At 46.1% G+C, this 14,228-nt stretch overlaps 1 protein-coding gene across 3 annotated transcripts in view; it reads right to left on the reverse strand.

The window, feature by feature from the left end:
- The window catches only part of LOC308461180 (integrin alpha-X-like), a 29,753-nt gene extending 15,749 nt beyond the window's left edge, over positions 1-14,004 (reverse strand). The window contains exons 1-13 of one of the 3 annotated variants that reach the window (XM_080977872.1): positions 13,838-14,004; positions 9,662-9,785; positions 9,471-9,571; positions 9,097-9,158; positions 8,300-8,414; positions 7,214-7,341; positions 6,216-6,364; positions 5,970-6,123; positions 5,644-5,776; positions 5,080-5,156; positions 3,322-3,442; positions 3,082-3,218; positions 1,696-1,836 (exon numbers count right to left, since the gene is read on the reverse strand). In XM_080977872.1, the coding sequence (XP_080833998.1) occupies positions 1,696-1,836; positions 3,082-3,218; positions 3,322-3,442; positions 5,080-5,156; positions 5,644-5,776; positions 5,970-6,123; positions 6,216-6,364; positions 7,214-7,341; positions 8,300-8,414; positions 9,097-9,158; positions 9,471-9,571; positions 9,662-9,785; positions 13,838-13,901 (1,506 nt within the window). In that variant the 5' untranslated portion in view covers positions 13,902-14,004. Of the gene's footprint in view, positions 1-1,695; positions 1,837-3,081; positions 3,219-3,321; positions 3,443-5,079; positions 5,157-5,643; positions 5,777-5,969; positions 6,124-6,215; positions 6,365-7,213; positions 7,342-8,299; positions 8,415-9,096; positions 9,159-9,470; positions 9,572-9,661; positions 9,786-10,098; positions 10,230-11,471; positions 11,542-13,837 lie in introns of those variants that run through there. The other 2 variants (XM_080977873.1, XM_080977874.1) reach the window with 2 other exon arrangements.
- Positions 14,005-14,228: the final 224 nt, after the last annotated feature.

A 14,228-nucleotide genomic window follows, 5' to 3' on the forward strand; every position in this document is an offset into this window, starting at 1 on the left:
GATTCTTCAAACAGCTCTTGTTTATTCACAGGCCAGAACTGAACTGGGCTGAAGGGTTCAGCCAGCCTGCTTATACAGAGCTCAACTACAAGCAACAGTAACAACTTTCTGTAACTATCCAATCACTGAACGTCACTTTCAATTCCTTATTTGCATATGTGGACCTGAGTGAAAACTATCTACAGTATCCCCCTGCTGGCCCAGGGTGAGAACGTCAGTACATAACACCAATCACAGGAGGAAGTAAAGAGAGCGGCCTTCAAATGCTTCTTGAAAATAAAATGTGTTGATTTACTCTGAGTTAGCACACAGCTTGGAAACTGACTGCATACCGAGTCCTTGCTAGGAGAGCAAGCTCACCTTGGTTGCAGTCGCACACAGAGACACTTGGTATGGAAAATAAAAAGGGCCTGGGTGGGGATTTTTTATAGGCAAGACATACTTGGGTAGAAAAGAGCTCTTAGTTCTAACTAAATCTGGAGGTGCAGCAGAGCCATGCTTGGCTCCTGGGATAGCTCAGTTGGTAGAGCATGAGACTCTTAATCTCAAGGGTCATGAGTTCGAGCCCCACGTTGCACAAAATATTGCGGTGGGTTGGACAAATGACCCTCATGGTCCCTTCCAACTCTACTATTCAACCCTATTCTATTACACCCCCCTCGCATTCAGCAGAGATACATCCACAGATGCCCTTTCCCCATCAGCTTCAGAAGCAAGAGTGCAAAGAAGGAAATTTGATCAGCTTTATCAGTCTAACATCAAAGGAAAGTTCAGCACAGAGATCCAAGGACAGTGAGAAAGTTTGGGAATCTTTAAAAATTCCCCTCTCTATCTGCATTAACCACTCATCAAGCTGAGCTGCATCCCAACATTTCCCATGAAAGCTGGATGGAGCAGAAGTTCAGTTTTTCCAGAAGTTCAGGGCAGCTGTTTATCAGCTCCACCTGGTACGCAGGCTGAGACCCTACCTGCCTGCAGACTGTCTCGCCAGAGTGGTGCATGCTGTAGTTATCTCTCGCTTGGACTACTGCAATGCGCTCTACGTGGGGCTACCTTTGAAGGTGACCCAGAAACTACAACTAATCCAGAATGCGGCAGCTAGACTGGTGACTGGGAGTGGCCGCCGAGACCATTTAACACCAGTCTTGAAAGAACTACACTGGCTCCCAGTACGTTTCCGAGCACAATTCAAAGTGTTGGTCCTGACCTTAAAAGCCCTAAATGGCCTCGGTCCAGTATACCTGAAGGAGCATCTCCACCCCTATCGTTCTGCCCGGACGCTGAGGTCCAGTGCCGAGGACCTTCTGGCAGTTCCCTCGCTACGAGAAGCCAAGTTACAGGGAACCAGGCAGAGGGCCTACTCAGTAGTGGCACCCGCCCTGTGGAATACCCTCCCACCAGATGTCAAAGAGAAAAATAACTACCAAACTTTTAGAAGACATCTGAAGGCAGCCCTTGTTTAGGGAAGCTTTTAATGTTTAATAGGTTATTGTATTTTAGTGTTCTGTTGGAAGCCGTCCAGAGTGGCTGGGGAAACCCAGCCAGATGGGTGGGGTATAAATAAATTATTATTATTATTATTATTATTATTATTATTATTATTCCAGATGTGAGCAGGTCTGGTCCATCCTCCTCCTTGCCCCTTCTTCCCACCCACCCACCCTTCCCAAGCCTACCACTGGTGTGTTTCCTCACCTGGTCATTCATAGAGCGGACATCAACAAGCCCACCTTGGTTCTTACTGTAATAATGGGGAGCCCCGATCAGAACAAGGTCGGTATTGTTGTCTTCATCTAGGTCAACGGAGCAGACTTCAGCCCCATAGTAAGAACCCAACTGGAAAGAAATAGAAATACAATATGGAGGTGACTGGCAGAAGTGAAGATGACAAATTAGACTAGTGGGCTTAATCTTTGCCAAAACAGACTCATGGGCCAAATTGAGAGGCATGGGTGTAGCCAAGGGGGGGACAGGGTGGGGCAGCTGCCCCCCCATAAAAAATACATAGCTAACTGAGGTTATGCCTTCCCAAGCAAAAGGCCCTCCCCAACAAAAAACCTGGCTACGCCCATGTCAAAAGGTCTAGGTGGTTTAATGAGGTCCATGGATCACAGCTTTACCACCAATTATTTAGATTTTAAGAACAGGGCAGGCTAATGGCACTCATATCTTTAGTTTCATGTCTAGTTTGGCCGAGAGAGAGAGAGAGAGAGAGAAGATGTAGGCCCAAAACCCTCTTGGAATATTGATGTGAAGCAGTTTGGGACTGACAGGAGTATCCCATGGCAGAATTAATCAGTTAGTCAACTGGAATCTGTGACCAAATAAAGGTCAGTCAGAAGGGGCACAAGAAAAAGGAGAAACACAGGAATAGAGTCTTTTCAGATTTTAATACAGTGGTACCTCGGGTTAAGAACTTAATTCGTTCCGGGGGCCCGTTCTTAACCTGAAACTGTTCTTAACCTGAAGCACCACTTTAGTTAATGGGGCCTCCTGCTGCTGCCGCGCCACCGGAACATGATTTCTGTTCTCATCCTGAAGCAAAGTTCTTAACCCGAGGTACTATTTCTGGGTTAGCAGAGTCTGTAACCAGAAGCGTCTATAACGTGAAGTGTATGTCACCCGAGGTACCACTGTAGTTGCAGGATTTACTCCTAGTCACTATCAGTATGATGTCTGCTTATTGTTTAGCAGCTGCTCAGTGATTTTTGACAAGCTGTTCGATTATCAACTCCCTCTGTCTCTTCCATGTGTTTGAAGTAAACTTTCTAAGAGAAAGAGGGGAAAGGCTGTAGGACACCTGCTTGGCATGCAGAAGGTCCCAGGTTTCCATCCTCAGCATCTCTAGGCAGGGATGGGAACATCCGCTGCCTGAAGCTGACTGCTGCCGAGTCAGTGTAGACAGCACCAAACTACATGGGCCAAGAGACTGACTCCTGCACTCCTATCTCTCTGCTGGTTCTAGATTAGTTAAGGTAGCCTGCCTTGCTTTAACACTAAACTTCCAGGGCAGCTTACAACCTTCACACCCAACATGAAGTGAATGGGAGACTGATCTGCACCCCGGTTTCTGCCTCTTACCTGATCCCCTTCAGGGAATACCACCAAGCGCTTACTCCGGCTTTCAAAGACCGCGACAGCTCCAACATGCTGGTATCGCGGAGCCCCAGCTATGTAGAACTGCTTCTTTCCACGCTGAGCTACAGCCACCGAATAGCCTGTCAGAGACAAAGAAAGAGGAGGTTGTGGACGTTGGGTTGGATGAGTTAGCTCCTGGCAGGCCATTAGATATGGAAGCAAAGGAGAAGCTGCCTCACTCACCCAGATATGAGACATTGAAGGAAATGTTCAGGAATTTGATTTGGGGAGGGTCTCCCAAAGACTGTTCCTCCAGACCCCCAGACCAAGTGTGAGCACCAACAGCTCCAGTTACCACATGTCCCTGCAAGAGGATGGAGGCGTGAAGAAAGATAGGGAGGTGAGGGGAGTACAGACTGCAGTCCCAGGTGTGGTGGTGGTTTCTCGGTGTTGAAGGACTGCCTTTTCCCATAGGAACTGACTTGGCCCCTGCACTTGTCATCTAAGGCTGTTTTTTATGTCTTTCCTCCCCGAGAGGTTCGGAGGGTGGAAACACAAGAATGGGCCTTTTCTGTGGTGGCTCCCTGACTGTGGAATACTCTCCCCAGAGAAGCTCGGCTGGCGCCATGGTTACATGTCTTTAGGCACCAGGCAAAACCATTCCTCTTTACCCTTTGGTCATTAAATAATCTATGGCTTGTTAAAGCTGTGGGATTATGTTGTTATTATTATGCTGTCTATTATTATGTTTTTTATTGTGTGTGTTTTGTTGTGCTCCGTAAAATGTGTTAATGTTATGCACCACCCTGGGACATTTTGATAAAGGGTGATATAACAATTGAATTAACAACAACAACAACAACATCAGTAACTGCGCTCTACTCCCCAGCAATCTCTGTTTTAGACATGAGTAGTCAAATTGCACCTCTCAGTTCTCCTCCAATTAATGACCAAACCACAGCCAAGTCAAGCATTTCCCCACTCTGCATAATAAAATAACATGGTGTTCTACATGTAATCATAGAATTATTGTGGTGTTTAAAAAAACAACACAAATTTATTAAATTTATTCAATGATCATCTAGTTCAAAGCTATTCTCTTACCAGTCCTATCCCTTATAGGCCAGTATACAGATTTAAATCCAGATCAGTTTACAAATAGGAACAGCTGAACTACAGGAAGGTACCTGCAGAGCACAGAGCTGCAAATGCCTTGAACCAAACAGTCAAACTACATACACACAAAGGGAACAACATTCCCAGGTGCGAACCAATAGGGAGGGGGAGAAACTGAGTCCTTCTCTATATATGGTGATCAGACTCTGTGCATCAGCAGAAAACATTCATGAGTAAGTCTCCCCAAAGGAAAATTTTGGGGGGCGGGGGGGGGGGGGCGGGAAAGGCTGCATGGCAAAAAGAGAAATCCATCCCACACAGTGTTGTATTGCTAGTTGTGGCAGCCCATGAGGAGAGACTTCCCTTTAAATAGGGCTGGTGGTAGGAATTGTTTTCAGAACTCATGAATGAAAGATTAAGAGGAACCGACTGAGATGCATAACTGAGTGGGAAAATAGAATTGGATTACTTTTTCACCGTGTCTCATAACATTGGAAGCCAGAGTTCTGAAGGGAGTGGAAGCAAATTATAGCTTCTTCTAAAACAAAGTTATTGTTCCCTTTTATTTTACACACACACACACACACGTGCATTTTTATGGGGGGGACGCAGGGGTATGCATACCCCTAAACATTTTGTGAATCTTTGTACTTTTGTCCATTTACTGTATTTATTTTCCCCAATTTGAACTATAAAATGGTGAATTTCTTGAGTCAAAATGAGTGTACCCCAAACATTTTTTTAGAAAAAAGCACTGTACACACACACACAAACACTTATTGTTCGGATGGTCCTTTGTAAACCACTCTGTGAGGTCTGCCTAAAAAGCGGGATATAAATACCCCAAACAAAGCATATGTTCTTATGACAGGAGTTTCTACTCACTGGGGTGAGGAGGGCACTGAATCCGCCCTGAGAAAGTTCTTTTTGAAATGAATTGCCAGCAGAGATTCCAGAGGTCCCTTTTTGGGAAACAAAAGATAATTAAGACAGGCAAGAGGCAGAGAATGGAAGGGGGGGGGGCAAAGAGAGGAGGAAGGTTGGCCTCAAAATCTGTCCTTTCTAAATGGTCATGTTAGAGCAGAACAAATTCAGTTTTCCAGGGTTGGGAGAAGAGTAATCTTTCGTACAAGTACTTTTGTTGTGGGGCTTCAGCATAGATGGCACCCCCACATTTGGACCTCCTTTGCAAACGGCTGGGCAGGGTCAGGTTGCACAGTGTCGGTGAATCTCTTGGACGCCTCAGCATTAGCAATAAGGATTGACACAATGGCTCACCCTGTTCCACAGTGCCCATGTCATTTTGTGAATTCTGAAACTTAAACTTCATTCCCTTGTTAGGTACTTCAGTTATTTACAGCCTGGGCCCCCCCTTTACTGTACCACGCCTATAGTTCTTGGACAAAACTGAGCATCGGCAAAGATGCTCCATCACCTTGCGACACTGACCTTCAATGGCAAATATCTTGTCCTTCAGCTGGTTCTGAATGCTACTGAGCGCATCAAAGCTGTCGACTTCGAAAACATTATTAGGTGACGAAGCAATTGTGTTCAGCTCATCTGTTCTAGTTTGTCTGCCAACCTGGAACAAGCAACAGGGAATTTCTATAAAGACGTCTTGTGTCCCCCCCCCCCCCCCCGTTACTAATGGGTCCCTGCCACATATAACCTCAGCACTTGGTTCCCCAAGGTACTGATCCTGCACTTGTCTGCTTGCATGGTGCAGCCACAGAATCCACACATTGCAACCTCAATGATGGTTTTGAACTCCATACCCCAATGGCATAACGGATGATGCCTTTCTTATCTGCAGCCTGTATAGCGACATCAAATGTGGTTTTCCCGTCATTGGATACGCCATCGGTCAAGACAATGAGGAGTTTCTTGCTGTGAGGTCGCATGCCAAGCTTGGGTAAGAAGACTTTATCCCTGCAAAGAAGGCAGCATTTGGCTTGGGTCTGAAGGGGCAAAAGGCACCTGGCTCTTCCTCCAACCCAAAAATTCATTTCCCTGGTACTCACGCCACATAGCGGATGGCAGTCGGGGTGTGAGTATTTCCTTTGGTCTGTTGAATTGCGTCGACTATTTCCTTCACCTTGCTTTTAAATGCATTGTAGTAGTTAAAATCAAAAACCAGGTTGACTTCAGTGGAAAACTGGACCATAGCAAACTGGAAGACATGACAACGGAAAGTTGCACTGCTCCTCTTTCCCCATGCAGTGGGGAGTTCGGATGCACATGTGAAGAATCAATATCATTTGGAGAATGGCTTATGTCATCAATGAAAATACAGCGAGCACACCCCACACTTCGGCACCGTTAGTCAACATTCAGGACTTTGAAGCCCAGGAGCTCCTCTCTGGCAAATGACACCAAATGGTGAGTGGCAATTGTTAGAGTGGTGGGAAACTGTGGTGTGTGCTGCATACCACCACATCTGCCAGCCTTGAGCTGCCTGTCGTGTGCTGCCCAGAAGCATTCTGGGTAAATAAGTCTAGCTGACACAGTGGTTCACTTCACAGCACCTGATGCCCAACCATTCAATATATTTTTCTAAAGCAAGCAGTAGTAACAAGAGGGCATGAGAAGGGCAGCCCAGCCCAAAAGCTTAGCAATGGCAGTGACGGGGAAGGAGTACAGAATTAAGGGCAGCAGATGAAGAATGACCGGTGCCACATGGGGGTTCCTTTCAAACTTGGCAGGGCCTGTGACCAGGTGAAACTCAAACTCAAACTCAATGGTAGAGCATCTGCTTTGCATGCAAAAAGTCCAGGTTTAATCCTCAGCATCTCCAGGTGGGGCTGGGAAAGAACCCTCTCAGAAATCTGAGAAAGGGGAATTATGAGTCTCAACACCCTTAACAAGCTGGTGTTCTTTGAGGGAAGCCATGACTGCTTAAATGCTATAAGAGTGCTTTGAAACTATGGAGGGGGTGTGACCTAAGAAGCAAAGCCCAGTGACACCCACCCACCCAGTCACTTCCCACATGCAGCGCCAACAAGCTCCTTATTGCTCTCACCTGCACATCTGCCTCAGAAACAGAAGCCATTAGCTGAAGGGTGAAGTTCTTCACTGTGAGAAAGGAACCATCAGAAATGCTCCCAGAGTCGTCAAATAAGATCACAGCATCCACGCCAACAGTGCACTCTGAGTGGAGAAGAGGCAGGATGAGTGTGGAAAATGGATTGCATTCCCACGACATCCCAAAACAAAGACAAATGAATAGCCTCAACGACGAACAGAAGCCGATATGCCCCAGCATCCTAAAATAAACTTTGCAGGTCTCCATAATGTGGGGATTGTCCCATTCAAGAGCCACAACATTTCTCTCCAGTCAGAACCCTTTGCACAACGGTCTTTAACACATGATAATCTCAGGTAACAACTGCAAATGAGGAATTGGGTCTGAACATCCCAAATTAAACTTTGGGCTGCCACAAATCACAGAGCCACACCTCCAAGGGAACATGAGATGTTCCAGAATTATGTCCAACCGAGTATTTGGTTTTAGTACATGACATTGCCAGGTGTACAAGCCCACATCAATAATAGTCAAAAACAAAATGAACAAGGAACCAAGGACATGTACCCCAAACTAAGCTGTGAGTCACCCCAAATCAAACATCCACATCTTCAGGAGAGTGACCTCTGAGAGACACGATGCAGGTAGAAGATACCATTCTGGAGGTGTGCAAGTATGATTTGCAGTGGTCAAAATTCCTTATTTGTAATTGACATATTGGGTCACTGTGTGTTACAGAGCAATGTACAAAAAGAATGGTTTGACTGGAGAGAATTGCCATGGAACTCAAAGGGGATAGCCTGATAAATACAATATGGGGTAGGCCAAAGCTTATCTTGGGATGCTAGAACTGCAGAATAACTCTCACCTGGCATGCAGATGCAGCAATGGTGAAAAGCTGTACATACTGAATTTCTAACTGTGCTGCAGCACTTAAAAGGACACAATATGTGTGACAACCTTGGTCCAACTTCATGCGCATGACTGTCTCCTCTTCCCCTTTACCAAACCGATGCTCCCCAACCTAGCTTATTAATGCAATATGCTATGAGGCATGTGAAGCTAATTTTCTCCAAATCTTACCTTGGAAAGCTGGATGGATCTCTTTGGCAGGTTGGTTAAAATTGCTCATGATATAGCAGACACCATTCAGATAATCAAAGTCCCCACATCGACGCTCCCATGTTGGGCCACAGGCCTGTGTGGACAGGAAGGATGAAAACAGCCATGGGGTCCCTGTCTCTTAAGCTAATTCACCTAGGTCATATCCACACCATAGACTTATTTATTGAAATGTTTAAAGCACTCTTGTACCATGGCTTCCCCCAAAGAATCCTGGGAACTGTAGTTTGGTAAGGGTGCTGAGAGTTGTTAGGAGACTCCCCACAGAGCTACAATTCCAAGCATCCTTAAACTACATTTCCCATGATTCTTTCAGGGGAGCAAAGGCTGTTAAAGTGACATAACTGTGCTTTAAATGTATGCTATAGATGTGACTCTAGATTGTCTCAGCCAAATTGAGAGAAATTCCTCCTCAAGGCCAGGTCAGTGCATTTTCTGCTTGAGCTCAATATTTTCTCTCCAAAGCCAAGTTGCAAGACACCCACAGCTGGTCAAGTTATTCTGTCACCTGAAGCAGAAAATCCCACAAGCCCCTCTTCCCATCCCTGACAGTAAAAATACAATATTAATAAATTTTAAAATATTTTATTCTCCTTTAATTACGCCCTGAATCAGCTGCTTGAGGCGGCTGCCTCATTCTCACTAATGACAGGGCTGCCTCTGTTTCACCTCCTTTCTGAGTGACAGACACTGCAAACGCAGGCCCACCCATGGATTTGCACTATTTTGCTATTTGATTCCACTCTGGTTTTACTTACTATTATTTTTGAGTCTGATTTATCGGCCGCCAGCGAAAGTCCCAGAGATATTCCAGAGGTATCTTTGTTTCAGACAAGGAGAGATGGCATGTGGAAAAAAGAGACAAACATGTAAGTGAGACTTATAATATATAATTATAATATATAAAGAGACTTTGTCCCCATGTCTCATGGATATTAATACGCACACACAGTTCCTAGCTATTCTGCATACCCTCCAAAATTTAACTGATGAAAATAGGGAATTGTAGAATCCGTATCAGTCTGTAGTGCACATATGCCCTCAAGAGTTCCCTCTCTTCTCAGGAGATAAAATGATCAGATGCGACACTCTCACCTTCAGAAGAATGGAGGCACACAAATTTTTAGCTTACTGTTGTGGTGGAGAACCACTGGCTGGCACTTCTCTGTATCATACAAGCAGCGGAAAAGCGATCCCGTCCGGTTGCCTGACATGGGGGCACTCACTACCAACCTGCACGAGGGGAGCAAGTTTTAGAAAACGACTGTTTACAGGCATGTGGCTGCTCTGAACAAAATAAACTGGCAACAGTTTGGTTCTCACCAGGACGTGCCGTCGTCCGCTCTCGTCTGGACGACACGGTAGCCAAACTGAGAGGCCTTGTCACCTCGGAAAAACACCAGAGTCTCTGTATCAATGATGTTGAAATCTGAAGAGACTGCAGAACCTAGAGTGGAAAATGGTAGCAGAATGCTGTGGCACAGAGAGTTCGGCACATCAACACCGCAAAGAAAACATTTCCTTTTCACAAGCTGCCAGGGGCTCTTCCAGATGTGGAAGATGTCCAAGTTCCAATTTGAGCTTAAAACAATTTTTGTTAAAAGCCCCACCTGAAAGCAGCCTTGGGTTGGGGGGTGGGGGAGCAACTGGAGAGGCTACCAATTGAATAAACAGGCCCAAGTGTCCATATATTATTACACATTTTACCACCGTGAATATTGTATATTATGCCTGTGCTCCAGCTGTCCCTATTGACTCACCCCAGTCCCTGGTAAATCATTGTTCCTTTGGGGAGAGGGGAGAAACCTTGTTTACATCTTGTTACTATAGGTGGCTAGAGTTATATGCTGGATAGTTATACAGACTGGGCCCAAAAGGAAGTGAATGGGCAGGGAGGAGGCCTGTTCGGGATATTTTGCCTGTAGCCCCCCCCCCCAAAAAAAAAACCCTGGAGCCAGCACATGGTTCTGTTTTCTTCCCAGGGGTCTCTGGCAGTTACCGTATTTTTTGCTCTATAAGACTCACTTTTTCCCTCCTAAAAAGTAAGGGGAAATGTGTGCACGTCTTATGGAGCGAATGCAGGCTGCGCAGCTATCCCAGAAGCCAGAACAGCAAGAGGGATTGCTGCTTTCACTACGCAGCAATCCCTCTTGCTGTTCTGGCTTCTGAGATTCAGAATATTTTTTTTCTTGTTTTCCTCCTCCCAAAACTAGGTGCGTCTTGTGGTCTGGTGCGTCTTATAGAGCAAAAAATACGGTAAATCTTTGGCTGGGGAATGGACACATCTTGTCTCTAGGAAATGTGGACAAGTGGCCACAGGTAGAAGCAACAGGTGTCTAGGAAAAGGAGACAGGAGGCCTGAGAAGCTTGCAAGTGGGTGGAAGGGGCAAACAGTAAGGGAAGGTTCAAGGAAGGAGGGGGAAATGCCAGAGAAGAGAAACACAAACAGCCAGCAGCTGAGGAAGCTGAAGTTCACATGCTGCTCTTTGGAAACAAGACAACCTCTGACTGCTTGGATGAAGTCTGTGCTTTCCAAATGCTGGGGTGGAAAGTCTGTGGTTGGCACTTTCCAAGAGAGCTACATGGAGCTGGCGTAACCTAATGGCTGAACTATGGATCAGGAAGATTTTTTTCTGATCGTAAGAGCTGTTCCACAGTGAAAGAGGCCCCCTCAGGAGGTTGTAGACTCTCCTTCCTTGGGGGTTTTTAAGCAGAGGTTGGGTGGCCGTCTGTTATGGACGCTTTACTTGAGATTCCTGCATTGCAGGGGGGTTGGACTAGATGACTCTCTGGGTCTCTTCCAATGCTACAAATTATTTGATTCTACAAGTCGTTCAAATCTTGCACATGCAGAAAGCTCCCTCAGGCAATCATTCTCTCCCAGCAGCAACCCCTGCTCTGCAATGATGATGGGGGCAGAAATAATAGTGCTGCTGACCTACTTTCCAAGCTCTCTGCAGAAGTTTTACAACAAAACAGCATATGTAAATGGGCTCAGCGTGCTCAAAAATGCTACAAAAATGCCCAATATTCCTAGGGATAGCCTGGCTGCAGCAGGATGCAAGCCCACCCCCATCGCAGGCGCCACTGCTTTTAGCGTATGAGTTTTAATATTTTATTTCCTCATGCATACATTTGGCTCTTGACCCACATGTCTGGCCGGGAGGAAGTTGGCCACATTTGGACATTCCCCAACACGCGGCTTCTCCGTTGACAAAGAGATGGCTAGATGAGTCATTTGACCCTTATTCTCCTTCCCATTCTTATGGCCTCTTCCACACCTTTGCAATGCCCTGAATCCCCATGAGTTTTCTTAGCGTGCCAGTGGGTGCATGTTATTTCTTCACAGAATGTGTCAGAATGCACACAGTGGAAAAAGAAAGGGAAGGGTTTGTGGCGGCGAGGAGGCCTTTTTGCTCCCTGAAGTAACTCTAGCAACCAGAGGCCAGGAAGCCGTGTCATCTCCCTTGTGCAAGATGCCCTCAGTGACCCCACTGGGGAAGCGGCAGGCAGCCCAGATGCCCTTAAACATTGGCTTGATGCCAAGGCGGAGGTGGTCCTACCATTTGGAAGGCTGAGGAAACAGCTTCAAACATAAGATGCTTGGTGTGTGTCTGTGTGTCTGTCTGTCTGTCTGTGTGTGTGTGTGTGTGTGTGTGTGTGTGTACACCAAGCAGCTACAGGATGGTGGGAAGCAGAGGTGTCTGTACCATGTCATCTGCTGCCCTGCAGCTCCAATCTACCGTATTTTCCGGCATATAAGACGACTGGCCGTATAAGATGACCCCCAACTTTTGAGAAGATTTTCCTGGGTTAAAAAGTCATCTTATATGCCGGAACATACGGTAGTCTGCTGCCCTCAGGTGGGGCAAAGGATACTCTTCCGCCACCAGTGTTGGACTAAAATGAAAGCTGCCAGTCTACTAGAGCTTTTGGGGACAATGGTCCCAGCTCTTTCTCTCTCCCCTAGCCCCCTGTTCTTCCAGCCGCCTTTGACAAGGGGAGTTCAGTCCCGCTTTCTGCAGGGTTCAGGTGCATGATGTACCCTCACGTGCAAGGAGCCTTCTCAGGTACTTCCACCAAGCAGGATTGAGTTTTCCACCCTTCATCTGATGCACAGAGAGTTCAGTCCTGTTTGCTGCAGGGATAGGATGTGCCATGCCTCTTCCTGCCCCACACCTGGTGTTACATATGACATCTGGCGTGATTTAGGGAAAATTTGGCCTGGCGTCCATGGGCTGAGCTTTCCCACCCTTGCTTTTCCCTGCAGTTCTAGTTTTGTGTTTGTCCAGATGGAGGGCTGCTTTAAAAAAATAATAATAATACAGCATTATACTTGCGGTCTCAAGTGGTACAGTCCACTCGACCACCTCAGGAGTCTACTATCTCATTTGTTTATGTAAGCGTTTCTATCCCACTTTTCAATTCTGAAGGAATGTCAAAGGTGGCTTACAATCAAATCTCAAATAATAGGAGGGAAAACAGGTTATTTAAAAAAAGATATACAGTAAAAGCAGCCAGATGAAGTAGCGACAAAAAAAGAGGACACGAAAGTTAAAAACAATAGGCATCACTAAAGACTCAACATTTCTGTTTACTAAAAGCCTGGGTGAATTTGGAAAGCCAGTGAACATCATTGAAGAGCAGCGACATGTTTTGCAAGACCACGCATCTCTCGTTTTCAAACCCACTGCCCTGTTTTGGAACAAACTGAAGATGCTGGGTAGCCTTCAAGGGTAGCCCCACGTTACACACTGCAGTAGTCTATAAAGTGGCTGTCTGCTGAACATCTTGAGCCAGCCTCTGTAATCCTGGTAACCTCCCTGCACAGTGGGGCAGTATTAATTAGCCTCATATTGGTTGTGCGAGGGAGGAAGGTCTCAGATTTTAGCCCCAAACTCTCAAGGTAGCTTTCAACAACTCAATGCACCGCCCCAAACAATATGGAGAGATGAATATTAACCTACCTTACAGGGCTGTTGTAACAATACAATGGATTAGTGCAACAGGCTTTAAACACAGGCAAAATAAATGCAAAGTGGGGTTATTATTTAGTAAGCACTTAATACCACTAGACCTGTAGAAACATTTTTTGGTTTTTAAAAAATCCCCATTTCAGTGCTTGACTGAGCAAGCCTTCCCACGCACGGTAAGTTTTTGTTCCTTTTTTAAAGTCACTGTCTAAAACACTGCAGCCCCCTCCCTGCTCCCCCCCATTAGCCCTGATTCAGTTTACCTGCAACCCAACCAGCTGCCCCACTCCTGATGGCTACAACTATAACCATTAAAAAAAAAAACCCCAACCCCTGCTCCTGTGCCTTTTAAACAGCTGTAAGCAGGTGGCACTACTTTTCTCCAAGCTGAGAACAGATTCACCTGCCGATTGCTGCAGATCAACTTGCTGTTGAAGACACAGGAACAAGCCAAAGCCAGTTCCTTTGGGATCAGTTGGCAACCCTACACCTGCCCCACAAGCCAAAGTCGAGCTGCAGTACGTACACCAGCCAAGGCAGAGAAAGAAAGCAGCTTTGAGAATCCACTTCGTTTCGACGGCAGGCTCCATGCTGTTGCTTCATCCAGTCCTCTGCGGCCAACTTGCATGGAGACTGCGCTGCTGCAAAGTCTGGCATCTCATTTCCTATTATTGCCACACCAGTATCCGTTCCCCCCTCAGTTTCAGCATGAATCTCTGATTTGCGCCACCTACAAACCACGCCCAACATTAAATGCTAGACAATGTTAAATTAACAGAGTAGGCCTGCCTCTTTCCCCAGAGGCTTTCTTCCATTCCATTTTGGTTGCATGGGACAGACAAAACCTAACAAAGTTTTTCTCGCCACTGAATGTCCAATGTTCAGCAAAAGTATACCCCTGCATATCAGGTGCTGGG

This window comes from Podarcis pityusensis (assembly GCF_964106645.2).
Source record: "Podarcis pityusensis genome assembly, chromosome: 13".
Classification (NCBI taxonomy): domain Eukaryota; kingdom Metazoa; phylum Chordata; class Lepidosauria; order Squamata; family Lacertidae; genus Podarcis; species Podarcis pityusensis.